The following is a 21,515-nucleotide window of genomic DNA, read 5'->3' as shown; positions in this document are numbered from 1 at the left end:
ATTGATTAATCAGAGGGAGTTCCATCATAAAAGCATCCCAGTGAAGTATTTCATTCTGGGTTTTAATCCTCACTTAAAACCTTGCAAGATATATTTATTTGCCTTGCATCTAAATGCAGAAAAAGGGCATCTTGCATCCTGAACTTTAAAAGAGCATTTCTTGCCTGTATAAAATCACAACAGAAGATGGGCTTTTAGGGAAAACTATTTTGAATTCTTAAATACATCAGTAACATTACAGTATTCTTGCAAGAAAGACATTTATTCTTTTCCACAAAGGGCAGCTACTCAGTAAGATGTGACAATGCTGTTAAAATTAGTGTGCAGCAATCTCTCATTTTACAGGTTTTGGGGAGACAACACTGAAATAACAGTGCTTTCTTATAGGCCAGACCTTATTACTGAAGGGTGAACTAGAATGAGTTGTAGTCAAGCTCACCTTCAAGATCATTGTCTTTTTAATCCTCTTTTTCAATAACTTTCATTACGCTTCATTTTTTTGAAAGAGAACAGCTCAATCAGTTTTTTTTTAAAGTGACATTTTCAGATCTTATTTAAATATCTTCTAAGCTTAAGTAACTTCACCCAAAAAGTTCCTTTGAGGTTAAAAAAAAAAATCATCATAAGTATAAAATTTTTTTATAGATCCTGCTGTGGATGTTAAAAATGTAAAGACTTTTTTTATAAGCAATAGAAAGACATGTCATGAGAAAACAGAAGACATGTAGGAATGTTCTTTTATTACATGGTTTAAATAACACCTCCAGCCTCCAAGGAGTTGGATACAGAATTTTCATAGAGAAAGTCATGTGTCATCTGATGGTTGTTTTTCTGGCTTGAAATTTCTTCTATATGTTATAGAAATATCTGACACGCAATGAAATTTATGGTTTTATTTGTTTTTCCACCAGAGGATCTCAAAGGCCCTTTAGATACTCCTGACATGTTAATCTTCACGTGACTTGGAAGTGTTTCACAAGAGTAGTTTTGAGGGTATATCTCAACTTTGGTCTTTGTGACACTGGAATTGAATGATCTGCCTAAATTCATAGAATCTTTTTGGCATCTTCTGGGATTGAGAATCTATATAAACCCTGTGACTCTTTGAGCTTTAATAAATTCCATAAATCGCATGCTTTCCAGAATTTTAAGCATTGTGTTCGCTGTGTTTGGCCTTCTAGGAAAGAAATCCAAGTTAGACCAGTCCATGACATTACTATTAAATGTGATATACACCCGGTGCTGTGATCTGATATGCGTGGGCAGACCCATTTTAAATGTCCATTTTAAATGACTGGGGAGCTTTGCATTATGCTGTGGGGTTCAGATGCATGGATCAGGTTGCAGGATGGATGGCTTGGTGTGTAAAATGAGCATACAGGAAAAATAAAAATGCCACACAGTTATGTTAAATCTGTTTTAATTTTAACAACAGCCATCGAGTCTTACTCCTTTTTATTGTTTCTAAAAATTGTTTCCATAGGAAATTTTGGGAAAGGTTTATTGCCCTATGTCATGAGAATGAAAGTCTCCACGGTATCACATTCGAACAGATCAAAGCTCAGTTGGAAGCTTTGGAGTTAAAGAAAACTTATGTGTTGAACCCACTGGCTCCTGAGTTTATCCCTCGAGCTCTTCGGCATCAACATTCAGCAAATACCACCAAACAACAGCAGTCACCACCAAAGGTAAAGTTTTACTGATGATGAATTTTGTCAGTAAGTGGAAGTGAATGTTGAAATGCCTTTTGATAAATGATATAAAAGGTTTATGGAACAAGCTGTTGTTTTAAACTGGCATCAGTGCAATCAGATATGAATGCAAATTCCAGAGGGATCCTCAGCATTTTCACGTGAAAGCTCTAGACTTGTATTATAATGCAGTATTTAGCAATATAGCTTGGGGTTGTCCAAGCCTTGTTTCCTTACTAAAATATATACTTTGGGTCACTCTGGCATGTTCATTGACTGTGTTACAATGACCCTGACGAACTTCAACCGTGGATCTTGGGCTCAGTATTTAGATAAGCCAAATTAAACCCTCTGAACAAGAGGCAATCCCTATCCCAAGCGGCTTCTGCTCTGACTGTACCCTGAGAAACAACAGGTCGATAAGACGGTGACAGGGAGTATAAGGAAACAAGAAAATAATAGCCCAAAGTGATTTGGCTATCACATTTAAAATTCAGAGACTTATGTAAGATAATCGTTCGATTTAATTAAAAATATGTTGTAAAACAGTATATCGCCTAGATTAGCTCACTGATAATGTCCTTCAGAAGGCCAGATTTCATTAGCAGAGGGCAGAGAGATGAAATTACCACTCAGTGGTGATTTTTATCAGTTTTTTTTATAAAAGCAGGTAAAGAAGTGTTGAAAATATATAGCTTCCTTAGGATAATAAAGAATAACGCTGAATTTTGGAGTTTTTTTGGGAGGTGATATATCAGTAATTAATTGTATTTTAATAGTTCTTTGTAGTTTATTTCAAAATCATTTGAGTTATAATTTAATTAAATTGTGTTTAGAGCTCCAACTAGAATGCAGGTTGTCAGCTTTGTGATGAATTCTGTTGTACAAGAAGGAAGAAACATATGTATTTTCCATAGCTTTGCATTTTTGTTGCAGGCTGTATCATTTAAATGAAATTTTTATGACAGGTTTTTGAACTTTAACGGTACAAAAAGGAAAGCCTTCCCTTTGGCAGTGCTTTCCAAAAGAGAGTTTGTAAGTGAGAACATTTGGTTTCTTCATCAAGCTGCATTACTTTCTGAAACAAACACCAGATTTCTAAAGCATCTAGTCATGCGTCAAACCACTAGGCTTAGAGAAAACTGTAAATTAAAAAATTATTGTCTTTAAAAAGTCATTGCTGCACTCTCATTTTTCATGAGGGCTTCAGCCTTGAATGCATTTTCTTTAATAATAGAACATCACTATTAATATTTTTTGTTTCCTAAAATGAAAAAAAAGTATTTGAAAATGCAGGTATAGTACATTAAAAAAAAAAGCAGGGGGTTGGGGGAAGTGAGTCTTGTGAATAGACTGTTCTGTTTATTTTTCTTCCATTTTGTTAGTAAACTAAGCACTTGTGCTGTAGAAATCAGAAGAGACACTTTCAGACTGCCAGCACTGTATTTTCAGCTTAAGATCTGAAGTGTTTTAACCACTTATAATATAATCTCTTCCCTCTGAATACAATTGACAGCTAGTGTGTGCGGTAACAGAAGTGAGCAGGTAGCACACAGAAACACACAGAGAAAATGGCTGTGATAAGTGATACGTTTCCCTTTGCTCAAGTTTTAAAAGTAGATGGTTAGCTTTGCTTATTTTAGACCTCCGAAGTACAATATTTAACATTAAAAGGGAAAGATTAAAAACCTAGTGCTGGTGTATTTTGTAGCAAAAAAATGAGAACAGCCTGTGATAGTGTTTTGTGGTGAGTTTGTGGACATCCGTGCGGTTCAGGGCTTTTCACGTGCGGTAAAAAGTGATTTTGTAAAAACGGCACCTTCTTATTCAGCAGAATTGCTCTTAGATTTGTATAAGGGCTTGCTGTTTATTTTTTAAAGAAGAAAAAAGTTTCAGTCCTGTCCCTTTGAGAAGCAAACAGCTAATACGGAACTGGCTGGCTGCGGGCTGCTGTGCTTCGTGGCAGCCCTGTCTGTGAGGGCATCTGCCTTCACCTGCGTCTGTGTGGCCTGGCGGGGGACGGTGGAAGTGGGGAAGGAACAGCAGAGTTGGATAGGCACAGCCTTTATTAAAGGTGATGATGTGGAAACGGAAAGTTTTCAGAACTTGGAGCTTCCCGCAGGGTAGTTAGTGTACAGTAAATTAGGCTCTGAATTTTACAACTCTGCCTACCTCCTGCTCACTGCCTCTTCTCCTGCTTTTTGGCCTGGATTCAGGCACTTAATCGGGATGCATCGTTGTCCTCGATATTTTATAGTCAGTGAGGACCACAGGTCTGATTAAGTCTCTGGAGAATACTCTCTTCTGTCTGTTGAGTAAAGGGGGATCCTAGGAGTGATGAGGCTGTCAACTGCCTGAAGTCACCTAAATCTTGGTCTGAGTTTCCTCTACGTGCTTTAGGTAATGTGGATTTTTATACTCTGAAGGTGGAGCAAGTTTTTAGAGGAAACTGAGTGTATCTGTGCTCCAGTGCTCTCAATCGCCATCAGTTAAAGTTTCCCCAGAGTGCTCTGGTTCTTGCCTCGACTATATTGTTCTTTTGGGGGAGCGGTCACTAAAGGGCCAAAGTCCAGGAGCAGATCCATGAGATGGGGTAGGGAGGCAGTGTCTAATGAGGCTGGGTGAGCAATTGAGTAAAGCTGGTGGCAGCCACTTTGTCTCCAAGGTTCTTGAGTTGAAACCTAGAGAAGAAAATGGATCATGCTTCCACTAAGAGCTGCCATGGAAGAGGAATACTGAGGGTTGCGTTAGTACTGGGTGCTGCTCCTAAAAGAAGTGAGACGGCGGGAAATAAAATGGTGAGCAAGGAAACCATTGCTGTAACTTGCTGTAGCTTGCTGTAACTCTCCTTGCATCTCAAAACAGGCCTGGGAGAGAGTATCCCCAGGGGGACTGGTAATGACCCACTGGTTAATTGAATTACTGGTATTTAATGTACTGATATTTAATGTCCAACTTCGTGAATTCATAGTCACGTGATGGAACTGGACAGTTGAATGTGTAAGAATAAAATGTTGGGCTAACTTCTTTCAAACTCTATTTTGTATTTAATTATAATGTTCACTTGAAATAAAAAGCTTTGGTTTACTAAGAATGCAAAGCATTACTATTATTGGTTTTCCCTTTAAAGGGCAAGGTCCATCATCATAACCAGAATGACCATTTCCCACCTGATGGAATTGGTAAGTATCTCTGCTGTTACTGAAGGAATTCCTCTGAGCTCACACTGATTTGGCTTCAGTGAAGGTGATAGTAATTTGACATAAATAGAGTATCTGGTCTGTTCTCTATTTGAAAGCCATTTACTTCTTGGGTGCATTTGGGAAACAGATTATAGACTGTTAAGTGGACATTAGGTATTTCTGAGGCTATCCCTTTATAGGTGTTGTGCACACTGACTTTAGAGCCTTAACACAGCATTGTTGTTGGCCTCTTAAAAACAGCTGTGTTTGAAATTCATCATGTGAAATACTGTACCAGTGTATTCACACTGTGAGAGTTAGGACATTATATTGCATGCACTGTTTTATGATGTACTTTTAACTGAGGTGGTGCTGTCACATATCCAGATATTACTGATCATACTTTTGCAAGATAGCATGCAACAGCTTCATAATTTTGTTATTAATTTGAAAAAGCATTAATTTAAAGCTTGTCTTCCCTGCTAAAGAAAGGAGCATGATTCTAGTTTTTGATGCAGAGTTTAACAGCTACTCTGACTGTCAGCATATTTAATTGGTTTGGGACATTCTTTCCTTAATACAGTTAGCAGCTACCTGTTTCTCTATATCACAGCTTTGTATTTTCTGCCTCTTCACATTTTTGAAATGGAATACAGGATCTGATCAATGCTTTCTCTTGGTGTATCAGACCTTTGCTGTTAGAGGGTTGCACATATGCTTTATAAAGATAGATGCTATTAAGATGAAAAAAGAAAGAAATAGATAGTCTTCATATTCTTTTTGTGTATATATATCTTCTTTTTTTGTATGTATATATCTTTTTTTTTTTCCCCTTTCTTTTCAGTTCAGCCCAATCCTTCTGTTCTAATCGGAAATCCTATCCGAGCATATACTCCTCCCCCTCCTCCTCTGGGACCTCACCCCAATCTGGGGAAATCTCCAAGTCCTGTTCAAAGGATAGATCCACACACTGGGACAAGTATTCTATATGTACCTGCTGTCTATGGAGGAAATATGGTCATGTCTGTGCCTTTGCCTGTAAGAATTCATTTTCTGTTTTTTTCCTCCCTCAATTATTGTATGTACAAAAATGAATGGCAAAATCAGTTGGTGAATATTTTGCAAGCTTTTTCAGCACTTCAAATATGTGGGCTTAGCTGGCTCTAGGAGTGGCTGTGCAGAGGACCACAGAAAATGAGGACTTAAAAATATTGCTCCCACAAATAACTTCAGGCAGCCTAAAAGCAATTTCATGTTTATGTAATCTGGTGTATTTTCTCAGCTCTAGGTGTAGGCACACCAATGGGATCTGTCTCATCTGACGAGAGATACCTGCATCTGAATTAATTGCCTAGTCCAGTTCTTAATCATTGGAGAGACACAGGCGATTCAGACAGAGCTTGTTTCTCTTTATTGGCTTCATACAGTTTAAATTACTAGCATTCGATGTCTGCAGTGCAAGGTGTCTGAAGTGAAGTGATAAGAAAAATAAGCATAATGGGATGTTTTCCCCTTCCAGAACCTCATAGCAAACCCGTTTCCTCTCCAACCCTTTCCCTTAATGACATTTGAGAACACAGTGAAGATCGCTAATCAGGTCTTTTAGGCAGCATCTATGCATGGAATTTTGCATTACAAATAAAACTATCTCACCAAAACTTACACAAATTAAAGAAGCAGTCTCTGCTTTATTTTTAACCTCCACAGTCACATATTCCAGGAGGAGAGTGGGGAGGAAAGAACAAAGGCTGCAGAAGCGATGTTGTGGAGTAACATGTATGTGTTGTACACAACTCCTGAAGACATGAAGGACTTGGAACCCACACATGCAGTGTGTTTAACTCCATTCGTAATGCTAAACATTGCATACAGTTCATTTGGGTTTTAGTAATTATGTAAGTCCTCTATTGTACTTTAGGTTATGGATGCTCTATAGGGGACTTGCTATGGAAACTCTAGTTTCAGTTGTATGTCTTGGATCAGTTGGCAGCTATAGATTGGTTTTCTTTGCTAGGTCAAGGAATTTTCCTTTTTCCTAGCTTACTGGAAATCTGCATTTGATGAACAAATTTAAATGCAATGAGAAGGCCAGCAGCTGTATCTTTGTCATGCTTGCTCACATTACGTTAATATCAAACCAAGATTATTTAAAAAGTTCTGTCTTATTGTTCCAAGGTTAATATATTTTTATGTATTTGCAATCAAAAGAAATATAAGTATATATAAGTATTAAAATAAGTATTTTGAGCTCACCTTCCCTGAGGATGGATTTTTTAAAAATAATTAAGTGGGAAGACTGAGGTACTAATGAGACGGCTTTTGAAAAGAAGCTTGTTGGAGATGATTTGAGATTGTACAGATGCAGTAGTAGCCTACAGCTAAGTTCAAAGTGCACATTTCAAGGGCAAATACTAATTTAAAAAAAGAATTGCATGAAAGCTGTTACACTTAAACCAAGTAGAGACTGAAGTAAAATGTGTTTATGCTCATGTAAGATAAAATGGTCTCTTTGCTTTGTTTAAGGCAGTTTCCGTATCCAAGGTAAAAACTTGAGGAGGTTGTCTTCTGTCATCAGTAAAGGATGCTTTGTCAGCCTGAGTGTTGATGATTACTTTCCCTGCACTCTCCTCTTATTTATACATTTCCCTCCTTTTAATAAATTCCTTACTGGGCGAGATTGAACTAATTTGATCCAGAGCCTGTCTTCCTTTGCATTCCTTTTAGGAATAAAATCTAAAATGTTATAAAAATTCCTGACTTTTTTACATGCTTTCAGGAGGTGGATTTTACTTCACATGTTTAGGAAGATGATCTGCAATACATGTGTCATGTAGCATAGACACTTTGGAGTGGCCCTGTCATTCTTAACATGTGGATAGTCTCTTGATTCTACCAATAGTCCTGTTAACTTCACTAAGTGTCTTGTGGGTGCAGAGGTATGGTATGCCTGCTCATTCCGTGTTACAAGATTACAACACTGGGTGGTAAAAGGACTGTAAAGAATTCCTCAGATTAGAGGCTTCTCCGTTTCCCCCCCCCCGAGACATAGCCTAATGTCTCTTTTAACTACCAGGAGAAAGGGCTTTTTATTTTCTTGAACTTCACCCACTTCTATTTATTTAGAGAAGAGATTAATATAAAGTTTATTAAAATACAATTTGTCCATCAGTCTTTTCTCTCTGAATTTTGAAACCACTGAAACAGGAATGGGTTTTGATACAAAATTTTTTGCCCAGGGAAGTCCTCCAAAATCTTTGCTCTTTGCCCCTCGCTGTTAGGCCTGCCCTTATTGCTCTCCCTTTCCAGCACCACCTGTAGTTACGTGTTAGTGTGTCAGGTCATCTCATGCATGGAAAGCTGCTTATTACTGCTGTAATATCAGTATGCTTGTGACTTTACTTTCTTTAATTTACCTTAACAGATTGCATCTTTTTTTTTTTTTTTTTTTCCTCCTTTCTTTAAATTATGTAGGTACCATGGACGGGGTATCAGGGTAGGTTTGCAGTTGACCCTCGAATCATTACTCATCAAGCAGCTATGGCATATAATATGAACCTGTTACAGGCACATGGGCGTGGGTCTCCTATACCTTACGGCCTGGGACATCATTCACCAGTTAGCATAGGACAACAGCAGCAGCTTCAGCATCAAGACAAGGAGCAACATGAACAAAGTCGAAATGGTTAGTTATTGAAATTGCATTGCAAATTGGTTTTGTTCTGAGGGAGTTTGTACTTTAAATAGGGTATTGTGAAAAGGATTTTTTTTTTCTTTCTTTCTCTCTTTTAAGTGAAATCGAGGGGTGTACAGAGTTGGGGAAATAACCTGTGATTTGCCATTGCAAATAGAATAACTAAGATATTGTGAGATTCAGAGGAGGAAGTAATCAAAGTTTGGGTGTGTGTTTGTTGAGGGTATAATTGGTCTGTCTCTGTCCAGTGGTAACTACTGCTGATGGTACTTGCAATTAAATTGCAAGAACTACTTAGTGATGATTAATGAACAAAGTGCAGAGATTAAAGGAAAAACGTTATTTGGGTAAATTATATTAAATACCTATAATGCTGTAAATGCGATACTAATAAGTCTACATTTTCCTCTGTCTGGGAAAAAACCTCTCAAAATAATCATTTTTCCATTGAAACTAATTTACTAATTTCTTAAATGTTTTTAGGTAAAAGTGAAAACACTGCTGGACCTGAAATCTGTAAAATTCGAACACCTGAGAAGAAACCCATGGAATCCAAGCAGGTGGGTTTGTCTTGTTTGGGTTTGGGGTTTTTTTTTGTTTGTTTGTTTTTTTGTTGTTGTTTTTTTTTTGTGTTTTGTTTTTGTTTTTGTTTTTTTTTTAAATATTCTCTCTTTTAATGAATTTATTCATTAGTGACATGGTTTTTGTTTGTTTTTCTTAAAGTGAATTTTCAACGTTTTTTCATTGTCTTTTTCTAGGTTGACATAGAAGCAAATTCTCAGAATAGAAGCCCAGAGTCACGTTCCAGTGTTGGTTATCCTAATGCTAAATTTCATCGCAAAGATAATCTTAACCCCAGGCAGCTGAATCTACATCTCACCCCACCCCACTCACAGTATGCAGTTCCCAATCGCCACTTCCAGCACGTGTCACAGATACCAAGGCAGCCATATCCTCTGCAACAGCAGCAAAACCTTTTAAGTCAACAACAAAATCATTTGCCTGAACAACAAAACCAAATGCCACCCCAGCAAAGCCAGGTAGTTCAGCAGCATAATCATTTGAATCAGCAGCCTCCGCAACCTTCGCAGCTTTCCCCTGCTTACCAGGCAGGTCCCAGCCAATCTTTTTTTAATAATCCAATTCCCCACCGACCACATTCTCCTGCTGTAGATGCTGTGATTTCAGAACAACACCCCCCACCTATGTTACAAGAAGTCAGTAATCCTTTGAGGCCTGTTGCACAGCACAACCCTGTTCTGCCAACCCACTTGAACAACTTTATTGAAGAGAATCCATCGGGAATGCCCTTAGGGGACACTTTAGGTAGGTGACTTTCCTTTATTTAAATTCAGAGTGTGCAATTATAACTACGTTGAAGTGAAAATGAAGGAGGTATTTACCTTTTCAGGCATATTGCTCTGAACTGGGTCATTGTTGGGTTAGTTTCCATAAGTAATGTCATTGAGCATAATTTGCTGCTTGAGGCATGTTTGAATATTCAGCACTTTATTAGAAGATTCATGTTTATATGATTTTCCATAGGATTTAAATAACCAGGTTATACACTGCAATGCAGTTAGTATATAATAGGCCCTGGAATTTTATAATGTATAAAAAGTATTCTTTTTTTCTGACATAAAGATCTTTAAAAAGGGGCATTAGATAAATTTTTTTTTTTTTTAAAACTATTTTTATAGATCGTATGCATGGAAATGTAGCTTTGGAAACAATAAGGCAGCAACAACAAGCCAGGTTACAGCAATGGAATGAACATAATGCCTATCTCAGTCAAGGCACTATTCCATATCAACACCATCACCATCCTCATCTACCACATCTTCCTCAGCAACCAATTGGATTGCATCAACAGCAGCAAGTTAGGGCAAACTGGAAACTTGCCAGTAATACAGAAGATGAAACAGAGGCAACATATTCAAGGTATTTGTTTACTGAGTCATCAGAGCTTGTATAAAATTGAGCAGTGGGCACCTATGTAACACTGTGATCAAGTGCAAGACATTTAAAGGTATTGCTTTTCGCTGCTGTTATTATGAAGGTTAAAATAGTTGGCAGGCTGACCGACAGCTATGCTTTTATTATGTGTTATGCTTTATTCTGTTAGTATATTGGGTAGCAAAGCTCTAGTGGAAGAAATACTTTTGTGGAGCTTTTTAGTGCTGTATTTATGCAATAAGGAACGGATAGAGAGTAACAACCTTGTGTTTATAAAAGAGGTGTCTGAGTGTAGTTAAGGCCTGTTTAAGTTGTAAATTCTTCAAATTGAATTAGCAGTCCCAGATTTATGTGCTTGCAAAGAAACAAACTAACCCCTCCCCAAACACTGCTCCCCAATAAAAGCCAAACTCTTCTTCCTTTTCAAAAAGCCTTTGCTTTTAAAGCAGATTAAAAAAAATGCTTATATTTGAGATGAAGCATTAGGGGGCAAGAAAGGAAGCTGTTGAACATAAACAGAAAAATGGTTCCAGTGGTCATCAGCTTTAATCATGTATATTGTAAAGGCTGGATTTTTAAATTGCCTCTGTTTACTGTCATCTCCCACTATGCTTTATTTTCCATCTGGTTTGTTATAGCCGTGGTAAAGCCTCTAAATGCTCTCTTATCTGACTCTGTGAAGTGCTGAATTGAATATTCTTGACCTTTTGAAGAAGTTTGGAAGTATATTGTGCAAGTGAGGGGAATCCATGATTGTTTTGGTTTTTCCCGTTTAAGGGGTTAAAATTTTCTTTAACTATGTGAAGTTTTTTACTTTGTATGATAAAGCAGGAAATCCTTACCTTAGTTGTCTCTTAAGAGATAACAAAAAATTGATTCTGAGGTGTTTCAGGTAGGTATTTCTTCCAATTAATCCTCTTGTGCCTAATTTCTGATTGCTCACAGTCACATCCTTTGAAGTTGGGGTCAGTAAACGCAAAGGTGAATATATTTAAATTCAGTGGTTTGTGCTCTTGAGTTTTCTCAACCTCAGGAAGAGTGGGTTTTCAGCAAAACATTTTTTCTTTTTCTTTATATGTTTATTCTGTCAATACAGATTCCAGGATTTGCTCAGAGAACTGTCACACCGTGATCAGAGTGAAAGTCGGGACGTAGCTGAAATGCCACCCCCTCAGTCAAGACTGTTGCAATACAGACAAGTTCAGCCCAGAAGCCCACCAGCACTCCCTTCTCCTTCCTGCAACTCTAACCACAGTGGTCACTTTCCTAACTTCACTGAAAACAACAGAGACATTGAAATACCCAGTAACCCAGCATTTCAGCAGCATTTACCCCAAATATACAATTCCCCTTTCTCAATGCCATCTGAACATATAACCCCATCTCCCTTGAAATACCTGCAACCTGATGGATCGTGGACTTATGCTAACCTACAGCAGAATCACCTTATGGGGCAGGGCTTTCATTATGGTATACCTCCATTGCCCCATAGGTCGCAACAAAACCCTTTTATACAAATACAGAATCATCAGCATGCAGTCGGTCAGGAGCCATTTCATCCACTCACATCTCGAGCAGTATCTGCTTCTTCGCTCCACAGCTTAGAAGAGGTAGGCATTTTTGTCTGCGTATGCAATTGTCGTGTCATTTTAACATCAAAATTATATTCTGAAGTGGTCATGAATGCAAAATACCTCACATATTAAAAGCTCACACAGGGAATTTCTGTGAGGTAAAAATTTTCTCTATGGCTTCTCTGTTCACCCTGTGCGTATTTGTGGTTCTCATCACTGCAGGTATAACATTTTCTCTACTAAACGGGAGGTCTTGGCTTTTTGAATGTTACTCACAGTTTTCTTGCAATCATTGCTCTATTATCTGCATGTCATTTATCTGGAGTGCGAATTAACCACACCCTGGGTGCAAACTTATGAAATGACTCTCTGGAAAGTCAGCTTGAATCAGCCAGCCAGTTGGTTCAGTATTAAACTGTGAATATGGTTGAGTAACTTTTCATGCGAACTTGAGACCAGAGCAGTACAGTTGTTTTAGCATGGTACAAAACCTGATTTAATAAATCCCACCTGGCCTGAGCTAATTCTGTGTAAAGCCATCCCATATATTTTGGGGGCTCAGAGTGTTGGAAATCAGTGCAGAGATCAGTGCAGCCAGCTGTGCTGCGTGAATCTGGGTCCAGCACAAACCCTGCCACACCAGAGCTGGCTCTATCCCTCTTGCTCTTTTTTTGTTCTGGACTCTAAGGGGGTGTGTTATGGGATGCAGACTATGCAAGCACATACAACTAGGACAGGTCACATTTTGAACAGCAGTTTTTAATCCCTGTTGGAATCTGGAGTGCTAAGGAGTGTATGACATGCAGACATGGAGTATGCTGGAGCCAGGTTGTATTCCAGGAATGTCGGAATTAATATTCTCAGATAATCTTGCACTGACTGCATGTAATCCAGTATTTGTACATAAAGTTAAGTGGCTTGTTCTGTGATGCATTTCTGTCAAGGTTTTTACAGAAGCTGTGGGGGTATCCATACTCATCGCTGTCCCACATAATACATATTTAATTGTCTTTCAACTTCTGAAAATAGAAAATACTTAGTTTATGTGCCTGAGCAAAATAACTAAAATTGAATTCCAGTGCATTTTACAAATTTCTGTCTTGCACAGATCCAGAGAGATTAATGGAGTCCTCAGGCCCAGCTAGAGCTGTAGTAAGGTTTGGTTTTATAGGCATTTAAAAATTCTATGTCTTGGTCCATTAAGCCATACCACCTTGTATAAAATCTAATACTTTGTGACAACAGTTAATGCTGTCAGTACAGCGGGACGTAGGAAGAATGGCTCTTCAGCAGTAATAAACTAATAAATATTCCTACAGAGTTTGTGACAGCTCCTGCTATCTGAAGACAAATAGAGTGAGCCTTTATGTAATTAGTGCAAATTCATTTTAGTTCTTATTTCTTCTTCTTTCAAAATATGTGACAGAAATGCCAAATGCAATAAAAGTGTTAAAAGACAGAGACTTGCATGTAAAGTTTCCAGGACTGCTAGTTCAACTGGTAGGTAAGACTGAATATACAAAGAAATCAAAATGCAGTTTTAGGTGTATTTGTAACAGAGATCCCTCATATAAGGCAGGTGTCAGGGGAGATGTCATGACTTTTGGTATCCTTACTAAACTTTTCTCAATCACTATTTATAAAACTGTTCATTGACTTGATACTTGAAAGCTTTTGCACGTGTTTAGTCAAACCAGATTTGAACTGCGTATCAAAGGGAATACTTAAATTATTCTGTCTGGTCCTGTACATGCAAGTGTCCTGAACTTTGATAACTTCCTGATTGCTTACCAAAATAGCCGGTTAAAGTCAATAAAAAGTATACTTTTTGGGTGTGATTCAGGCAGTAACTTCTGAATTTTATCTTTTTGTTGCTAAAGAATATCCTCAAGAGAGTAGAGTGACAGGATATCTTAAGTGCTGTTCCCTTGATATAACATAATAGTGTGGCAGCTATAATGAGATACTACAGTTTTCTTTCATGCACTCTTTTTTCCCCGTCTGTTTTTTGTGGGTGATATAATAACAATATTGGGGCATTACAAGCAAGTTATTTGATGTTTATTTAGCTAATTTTTTATGTCATTTCATTAGGATGTTTACTTTTTGCCTTTACCAAGTATACATTTACTTCTGTGACTTCTGTTATTTGTGCTCGTTAGTCAATACAGTGCAGAGGGAAGCAAATACTGTGTTTATTTTTTTAAAACAAACTGTAATACAACAGGCTTGCTTTGAATCTTGAGAAAGTTTAGAGGGTCCTTAAATCTGAACTCTTGAAGCCACCAGGTTAATTAATGGAGCTCCTGCCATTTTCATCTACATGATCTACAGGGTTTATGGAAGCAAGTAATTCCTGTGGTTTCAGACAAAATTCTCTGCATTATTTCTCCTGAGGGCACACGCTTCTCCAGAACATTTGTTTTGTGTGTACATACACAAAATCCAGTATACAAATGTATCATGCTTCCCCAAATCCTGGTATACAAGTCACTCATTTGTCCTTTGGAAACTAAAAGCCATTTTTTTCCTCTCTACATTGTAATTGAACATTTTCTCTTGCTTTTGTATCTTTCTGTGCTTCCTTTGCTTCCTTTGTAAATACTGGGTATCTTCCTCCTCACTATGTGATACATGTCCCACGTAGGCGTGTAAGATGTAAAGGTTGATAAGAATTAAGGAATCTCAGTTGACGCTCTTTGCACTTCCTTTAAAATTCTGTGTCTGTTTTGTGTGATTAAAATACATTATCAGTGACTGCGATATACAAAAGATAGCTTGAAATGTATTAGATTTTTTTTTTCTAAATGAAAAGGACTTTTTTTTCTTTTTTTTTTCCCCATAAGGCATTGCAGGGAAAAAAATGGGATGAAAAAATAGTATTCGATACATGCAGTTAAATAAAAGGAGCAAAAGGCCTTTTTTTGTTTTGTTTTTTGTTTGCAGTATGAACCAAGAGGACCAGGCAGGCCGTTGTACCAAAGAAGAATTTCCTCTAGTTCAGTCCAGGCTTGTTCTGAAGAATTAAGCACTCCTCAAGACAGTCTTGGTCAATGTAAAGAGCTTCAGGACCACAGTAACCAGTCATCTTTCAACTATTCATCACCTGAGTTGTGGGTAAACTCCTCCCCATCTGCCCCATACCCAAACATTCCATGCAACGGAGCCAACAGAGCAGTTCCACCCAGGGAGTTGTTAGGTAGGTACAGACTCGATCTTTGTTTCTCTGCTTCTCTCTCTGCTCCATTTAAGTAGACTATTTAGGCTGGAGTGAACAAGTCTGACTGAAAGGGTTAGGGTTATTTTTTTCTTTTCACAAAATGTTTTCTGCCATCTCTTCAAATCCTGAAACTAATTTGAGCAAAGATTTTTGAAGTATTCATTGTTTTCGTAGTTAAAGGTTTGCTTAGAGTAATCCTATTTTCATTTGCTATCTTGTTAACATTCCAGTACATTGCTGATGTCTTAAGAAGAATACTGTTGAGTATTCTTCATCTACAAAACCCAATACTGCTCCTTAGTCTCCTCACAAAAGTTCTAGTAAACCGACATACTCTCTTACAGTGGTTTCAAGTGTAACTGAGTTTTTGCTAAAAGGAGCTATGGTAACTGGTGGGATTTATTTGCCAGATAGGTTATTTGTTTCCACAATCAATGATATTTCTTGTTGATATTACAGTCTGGGGGAGAAACAATAAAAACTGAATTAGCAATCTCAGTGTATTTCCTAGTAAATTTTGGTACTTCATCAAAGTAATAATGAAGTTTAAACTCTCACCGTGGAAGAATCACTGGAACCTGGCTTCCCTGGTGGTAGTAGCAGTGCTGATTGATTTAGCAGAAAAACTAAATTAACTTTTCAGTGAGTAAAAAAAGCTGCAAATAGAGAGTTGGAGCTGCGCAGCTATTCTTCCGTCCTCCATATTTTTAATGTTTGTGAAAAACAAAATTACCAGTATAATACAGTTTCTTCTCCATGATTTTGCTTTAAGGATCTCCAATGGTAATTAAAAAAAAAAACTAATAAAAATATGAACAATCTTCCAGTGTGAATATTAAAAACACTTAATAATGTGAAAAATATTTATAAGCTGGTTTTATTGCCCTTAAAAGATCTAATTGCTTTTGGTCAAATTTTATAAACCTAAAACGTCTTGTAATTTCGTAGTATAGTAATTGTGAAGTAGAAACACGCAGTGTAGACTGAATGAAGAAAAGCTGTTTATATCAGCGGCAGGGCTCAAGAGTTAAGTTCCTAATGTACCTTTTCATTTCCAAAGTGCGAAAATGTTATTTTACAAAAACATATTTATGGCACTATCTCTTGTGCTAAGTTCAAAGCTTCAAGCTCAGGGCATCTCCTTCAGTCTGTCTATATTTTTACTGAAAATCAAGGAGCTGAATGCATGATATTATGTGTCATCAAGAGTGGCATCCATCGCTGAAGTTGCTCTCTAGACTCTGTGGTTATCTAATAGAAGCTCAGGAGCTCTAGCAAGATTATGCTGGGATCAGCTGATACCACATTTCCTTGCTTTAATGTAAAGATTGAGAACATGTTTGTGAGTAAAATTCTCAGAGGAAATATGCGTATGTAAAAAGTACCATATCTATACATTTACTCTCAAATAATAAATCCTGAACGAAAGGGGCAAGTTTTGACTAGTATCTGCGTCTGCTATGAAAATATTTTTTATTGTAGTTAAGCATGGTTTCTGTTTTGTAAAAAAATAGATATCCATCATTGCCCTGTATCTAACAGTTCATGCAAACAAATCTCCATTTTTATGGCTGCTGTGTTTTTCTGCATTTGCAGCTCATTGGCTATGATGATCATATTTAAAACCCAAATGTGTTTTATAGTGCTAAGGGTTAATGACCAATAACTTCACTGTTTCTGGTTACTATTGATTTTAATGCATGAAATAAAAATCCATGAGAATGAGATGCTATGAACTATATGCCTGTATTCATTGCCTGAGAGTGAGCAATCATGACACCAGGCTGTTCAAGGGCTTATATTTCCTGTACATCAGAAATGGCTGCGGCACAAGTATTTGGTTGTATCAACGTGGATTTATGGAGTGCAAGGAGAGCTTCTGTGAATTGCTCAGTATTGTTATGTGCACGCACTTTCCAAAACTGCAATTTGAGAGCTTGATTTGCATTGCTTTTTCTGTTGAAAGAAAGAAAATTATTTATTTAAGTTCTTATTCAATATGTTTATTTCATATTTTTAATTCAGTTAGACACCTCTACCACACATAGCTTTCACCTCTGGCCCTGCTTGTCATTACTTGTCTTCTCTTGAGTGCTATGGTTATTTTTGGGAGGTTTTTTGCTTATGTTCTGGGATTTTTTTGGAATCGTAGCAACCCTAGCAAAACTGTTTTGCTTATGTTCTTTCCATATTCATTCTTCTACGGGTTGGGTTGGGTTTTTTGGTGGGGTTGGGTTTTTTTTTTGAGTACATTAACAAAAACAAAAGCCCATGTGTGACCCTTCCAGTGAGAAACTTAACTATATACTTATGTTTTTCTACTTTTGTACTCATTTGATGGTACATTTTTGTATGTGCACTTTAAAAATAACATATACATTTAAAGATCGAATTAATTACAGAATATATCTGTTGCCCAACTCTTAGGCTATTTTAGATAGACTGTATACCTGCATTTCAGTGTAGAGTTTCTCTAGCTATGCAAGACAGCAGAATTCTCCAGACAAAAGTAAGATACCTCATTAGGATTCAGGAAATTCACTTGAAAGCAGTTTTATACCTATGGTTTAAAGCACCATTTTTTCTGATAGTCATGAGAGTTTTAAATGTGGAGCAAGAACATATCAATTAGCAGGAATGCATTCAGACTAAAATATCAATAATTAGTTGGTTGGCATTCAGGACTCTGAATTGCTGTTTGAAAATGAATTATATGTGGTGCTGTAAATTTTAATTTTAGCCTATTAAGCTATAAAGCAAGAAGAATGAAATAGTCTTTGTGCTGTCTCAGTGGATAAAGTCTTTAAATTAGAGTATATCCCATTCTGAAGCAGCTTACCTTCAGTGCATCTGCTAAATCCACCTGTGCAGAATTGCAGGTTCAGTGTTACGAACTCTGTAGGTACACGCACGTGGAGAATATGTTTAAGAACGTCAGTCTTCTCAGCATTGCTGACAAGGATAATACAAGATCCAATAGCTGGAAATGAAGCTAGATAACTTAATTATGAAATTTCCTAGGACCAAGAGTGACTAAACACAGAAAATTGGTGGTGGTGGTGGGGAGGGTTACCAGAAGAGGTAGTTTCAGTACCCCTTGTCCTTGCTTTGGGGTTACCATAGATAGATTTCCGAAGTCAGAGCTTAAACAAACTCTGGTTACTCCTTTCACAGCTCCACCGAAGACGGTCAGGCCCCCAGAGGAACACCTGAAGGCCGAAAACATACAGCTATCCAATTCCTTCAACTACAGCGTGCTACAACATCTTGGCCAGTTCCCACCTCTCATGCCCAACAAGCAGATCGTCGAGTCAAACAGCAACAGCCAGCAGAACGCTGGTGGGAGCAAGCCTGTCATGTCCTACGCAAGTGCTCTGCGGGCTCCGCCAAAGCCCAAACCTCCTCCTGAGCAGACAAAAAAGAATAGCGACCCTTTGTCTTTGTTTCAGGAACTTAGCCTAGGTAGTTCATCAGGTAGCAATGGCTTTTACTCCTATTTTAAATAATCAGATTATTTTTTTTAGAGAGAATTTAATTTTTATTTGTGTCAGTAGATATAAGATAGTTGGGGCTTCACCTGTAGTTGCAAATATTCCCTTTGTTTATATTAGTAAATATATCCTCACTTAATTGCTTTGCTGCTAGACTTGCAACTAATTTTTTTAATTATATTCCATTATTTTGCATTTTTTGATGTGGGTCGTTTTTTGGAAGCTTTTCTGTAGGAAAACACACACACGTTATTTTTTAATTTGTGTAATGTTAATGATATGTTGCATTAAACTAGCAGCTGAGAGGTTACCTGTACAACGTTAAAAAAGGGGAAAAAAAAAAAAAAAGAAAAAAGGAAAAAAAGTAAAAAAAAAAGTTTGTCTAAATTGTATTTAAGAAGATTGTAAGTAGCATTTACATTTATTCAATAACATTAGCATACTATGCTGGGTTTCTGTACCAGAAATGGCCAGTTAATGTAAAAATGTATGTTATTTCTGCTTAAATTCATTTAATTTTTTTTTTTTTTTTAAAATAAAGGTGCAGCATCTTCTAAATACTTTCAGTTTTATCAGCTTTTTTGTGAAGGGATGCTGCATTCTCAGACTTTTATAGTTTTAGATTCTGTATGATGTGGTATTGTATTTTCCATCCACTGTAGGGTAAAGTAAAGGCATTCTTTGCAGACACCTATGCCATTGTTTGGAAACATTCAGATAAAAAGTATTGGTATACTTTAAAATAAACAATAAAAAAAAAAACAAAAAACAAAAAAAAACCAATAAAAAACAAAAAAACTCTACATTTTATTTTTGGACAAGCTAGTAATATAAGCTTGTTTGAAAAGTTAATTTGATAGGTTTTTTAAATGAATCATGAAGCTGAAAATAAATTTTTAGGTATGTTGGTGCTTAGTAGATTTAATAACTATTTTAAAAAAAAATGCGTGAATTTAGTAAAATACTTTTTTGTTTGTTTGTTTAATTTTTTTTCCACTATGCATGTGTAAATGTTTGTAATCTGGCTTTTTCCTCCCCCCTTCTCCAGTGGTATAAAAAATTGTGCCGCTTTAATTTTTTTTTTTTTCCGGTAAAACTTTTGGTACATTATTTGATGTTTACATTAAAATGTGACATTATACAAGGAAATTCAGATATTTTGCTAACTGTTTTGTTTGAGGAACATCATTAAAGAAGAGATTTAATGTTTGTCAAAGCTGTATCCAAATTAATCTAAATCTTTTGGGGATAAGAATGGTTACCAGGTTATTTATCTATATGAGTTCTGCTAAGTTCTCCACAAACCTGGCCTTTTAGGAATACAAACTGAAAAAAAATGAATTATGGGATATTTAAAAATTAAAGAAAAAAGTGTGAATGAAAACTCAGAAGATAAACTTTGTCCATAAAGATTTCTGGTCTTGCACACTGTTCATACTTTTGCAGCTGGGGAGATAGAGAGGGGTGTTTGTATAGTTTCTCCAGATAAGTAGTCCTCCTTTTACACTTGAAATAACTTTAAATCTGGGAAATATTTTACAGGGACTGAGCTGGGTGTAGTTACAGTATTCCTCCACTTATTACATACAAGAATTAAAATTTTAGAGCTGTGTGGGGGTGATTTCAGATTTTTACAGCTGTCCATGGGACACCTTACTAATGAGCAGTGGCTGCTGCTGTATTCAATCAGATTTTTGCTCTGGTTACAATCAGGTTTTTTTGCATTTGACTTCATGTTTTAAGGCAAGGGTCTTTATATAATGGGGTTGATTTAAACTCAGTACACTGCAGAGGTTTGCATATAAATTTTTTATTATAAATCTTTGCTGGTTCATGATTCAGAAGCTTATCTGAAAAACTTTTTCCTTCTTTTTGCTGTAAAGAAAAGCACGCATAACTCGTTAATTTATTTCCTAATGTCTATACCAAACAAAAGATGCTGGGGGAGGGGAAAGCCCCTGCCAAGCTATACTTAGCACTTCAGCATATGGCATCAAATCAAGAGGACCCAAAAATGACTAGAGGCCAAACTCTGCAACCTTGAATCAAGCAAAACTACTGTTAAATGGGTTTTTGTCGAGCTGACGGCTGCAGAAATAGGTCCATGGGCGATTCATTTGCAAGGGCCGGGCATGTGCTCCGTGTAAGTTAGCCTCAGTCTTTTTATTTCAGTGGAGCTGTGCCAGTTCTCCTCAACAGAGCACCTGGCACTGCTCTGAGAAAAGAAAAATCTGTGTGCCTGAACGTTATAGTCTGTGAAGAGTTCTTGATGAGATGTGCAAGACTATGACAGAGGAGAGGTAGGGTTCAAATGCACTTCACTTCGCCGAGTCGGCATTGTAATTTCAGGGGTTTCAAAATCACTCATTTATATGGAGCAGTCTTTTGATTCTGTTCACCATATTTGAATATTAAACTAATAAACATCACTTGTTAATTTACTGCTATCTGTCAATTAGTTAAGGGGGAGATGGTCGCATCTCGCCACATTTTATTCTGTTTTACACTGCCATTTTATCTACACTGAAAATATTATGGATAAAGGAGTGTTTTCTCTCTGACTTACAATTTCAATTCTATAAATTTATGAAAATCTCTGCTGGTTTTGGTTCTAAATTTTCGTAAGAGCTCTCACCCAGGAGTTTGAGGATGGTGTGGTAGAGATCTTCTGACTATCAGCTTTGGAATTGTTTAGCATGAATCAGTTGCA

The 21,515-nt window shown here is 37.0% G+C and overlaps 1 protein-coding gene across 7 annotated transcripts in view; it reads left to right on the top strand.

Moving 5' to 3' along the window:
• The window catches only part of HELZ (helicase with zinc finger), a 95,113-nt gene extending 73,871 nt beyond the window's left edge, over positions 1–21,242 (top strand). For 6 of the 7 annotated variants that reach the window (XM_075169455.1, XM_075169450.1, XM_075169451.1 and 3 more), the window contains 10 exons: positions 1,484–1,688; positions 4,822–4,873; positions 5,718–5,911; positions 8,345–8,555; positions 9,048–9,124; positions 9,323–9,890; positions 10,265–10,505; positions 11,617–12,130; positions 15,041–15,293; positions 18,489–21,242. In XM_075169455.1, the coding sequence (XP_075025556.1) occupies positions 1,484–1,688; positions 4,822–4,873; positions 5,718–5,911; positions 8,345–8,555; positions 9,048–9,124; positions 9,323–9,890; positions 10,265–10,505; positions 11,617–12,130; positions 15,041–15,293; positions 18,489–18,820 (2,647 nt within the window). In that variant the 3' untranslated portion in view covers positions 18,821–21,242. The remainder of the gene's footprint in view (positions 1–1,483; positions 1,689–4,821; positions 4,874–5,717; positions 5,912–8,344; positions 8,556–9,047; positions 9,125–9,322; positions 9,891–10,264; positions 10,506–11,616; positions 12,131–15,040; positions 15,294–18,488) is intronic. The other variant, XM_075169454.1, reaches the window with a different exon arrangement.
• Positions 21,243–21,515: the final 273 nt, after the last annotated feature.

The sequence above is a fragment of the Calonectris borealis genome, chromosome 20, assembly GCF_964195595.1.
Source record: "Calonectris borealis chromosome 20, bCalBor7.hap1.2, whole genome shotgun sequence".
NCBI lineage: Eukaryota > Metazoa > Chordata > Aves > Procellariiformes > Procellariidae > Calonectris > Calonectris borealis.
The sequence above is the reverse complement of the archived record's forward strand: the minus strand, read 5'-3'. Positions and strand labels throughout refer to the sequence as shown.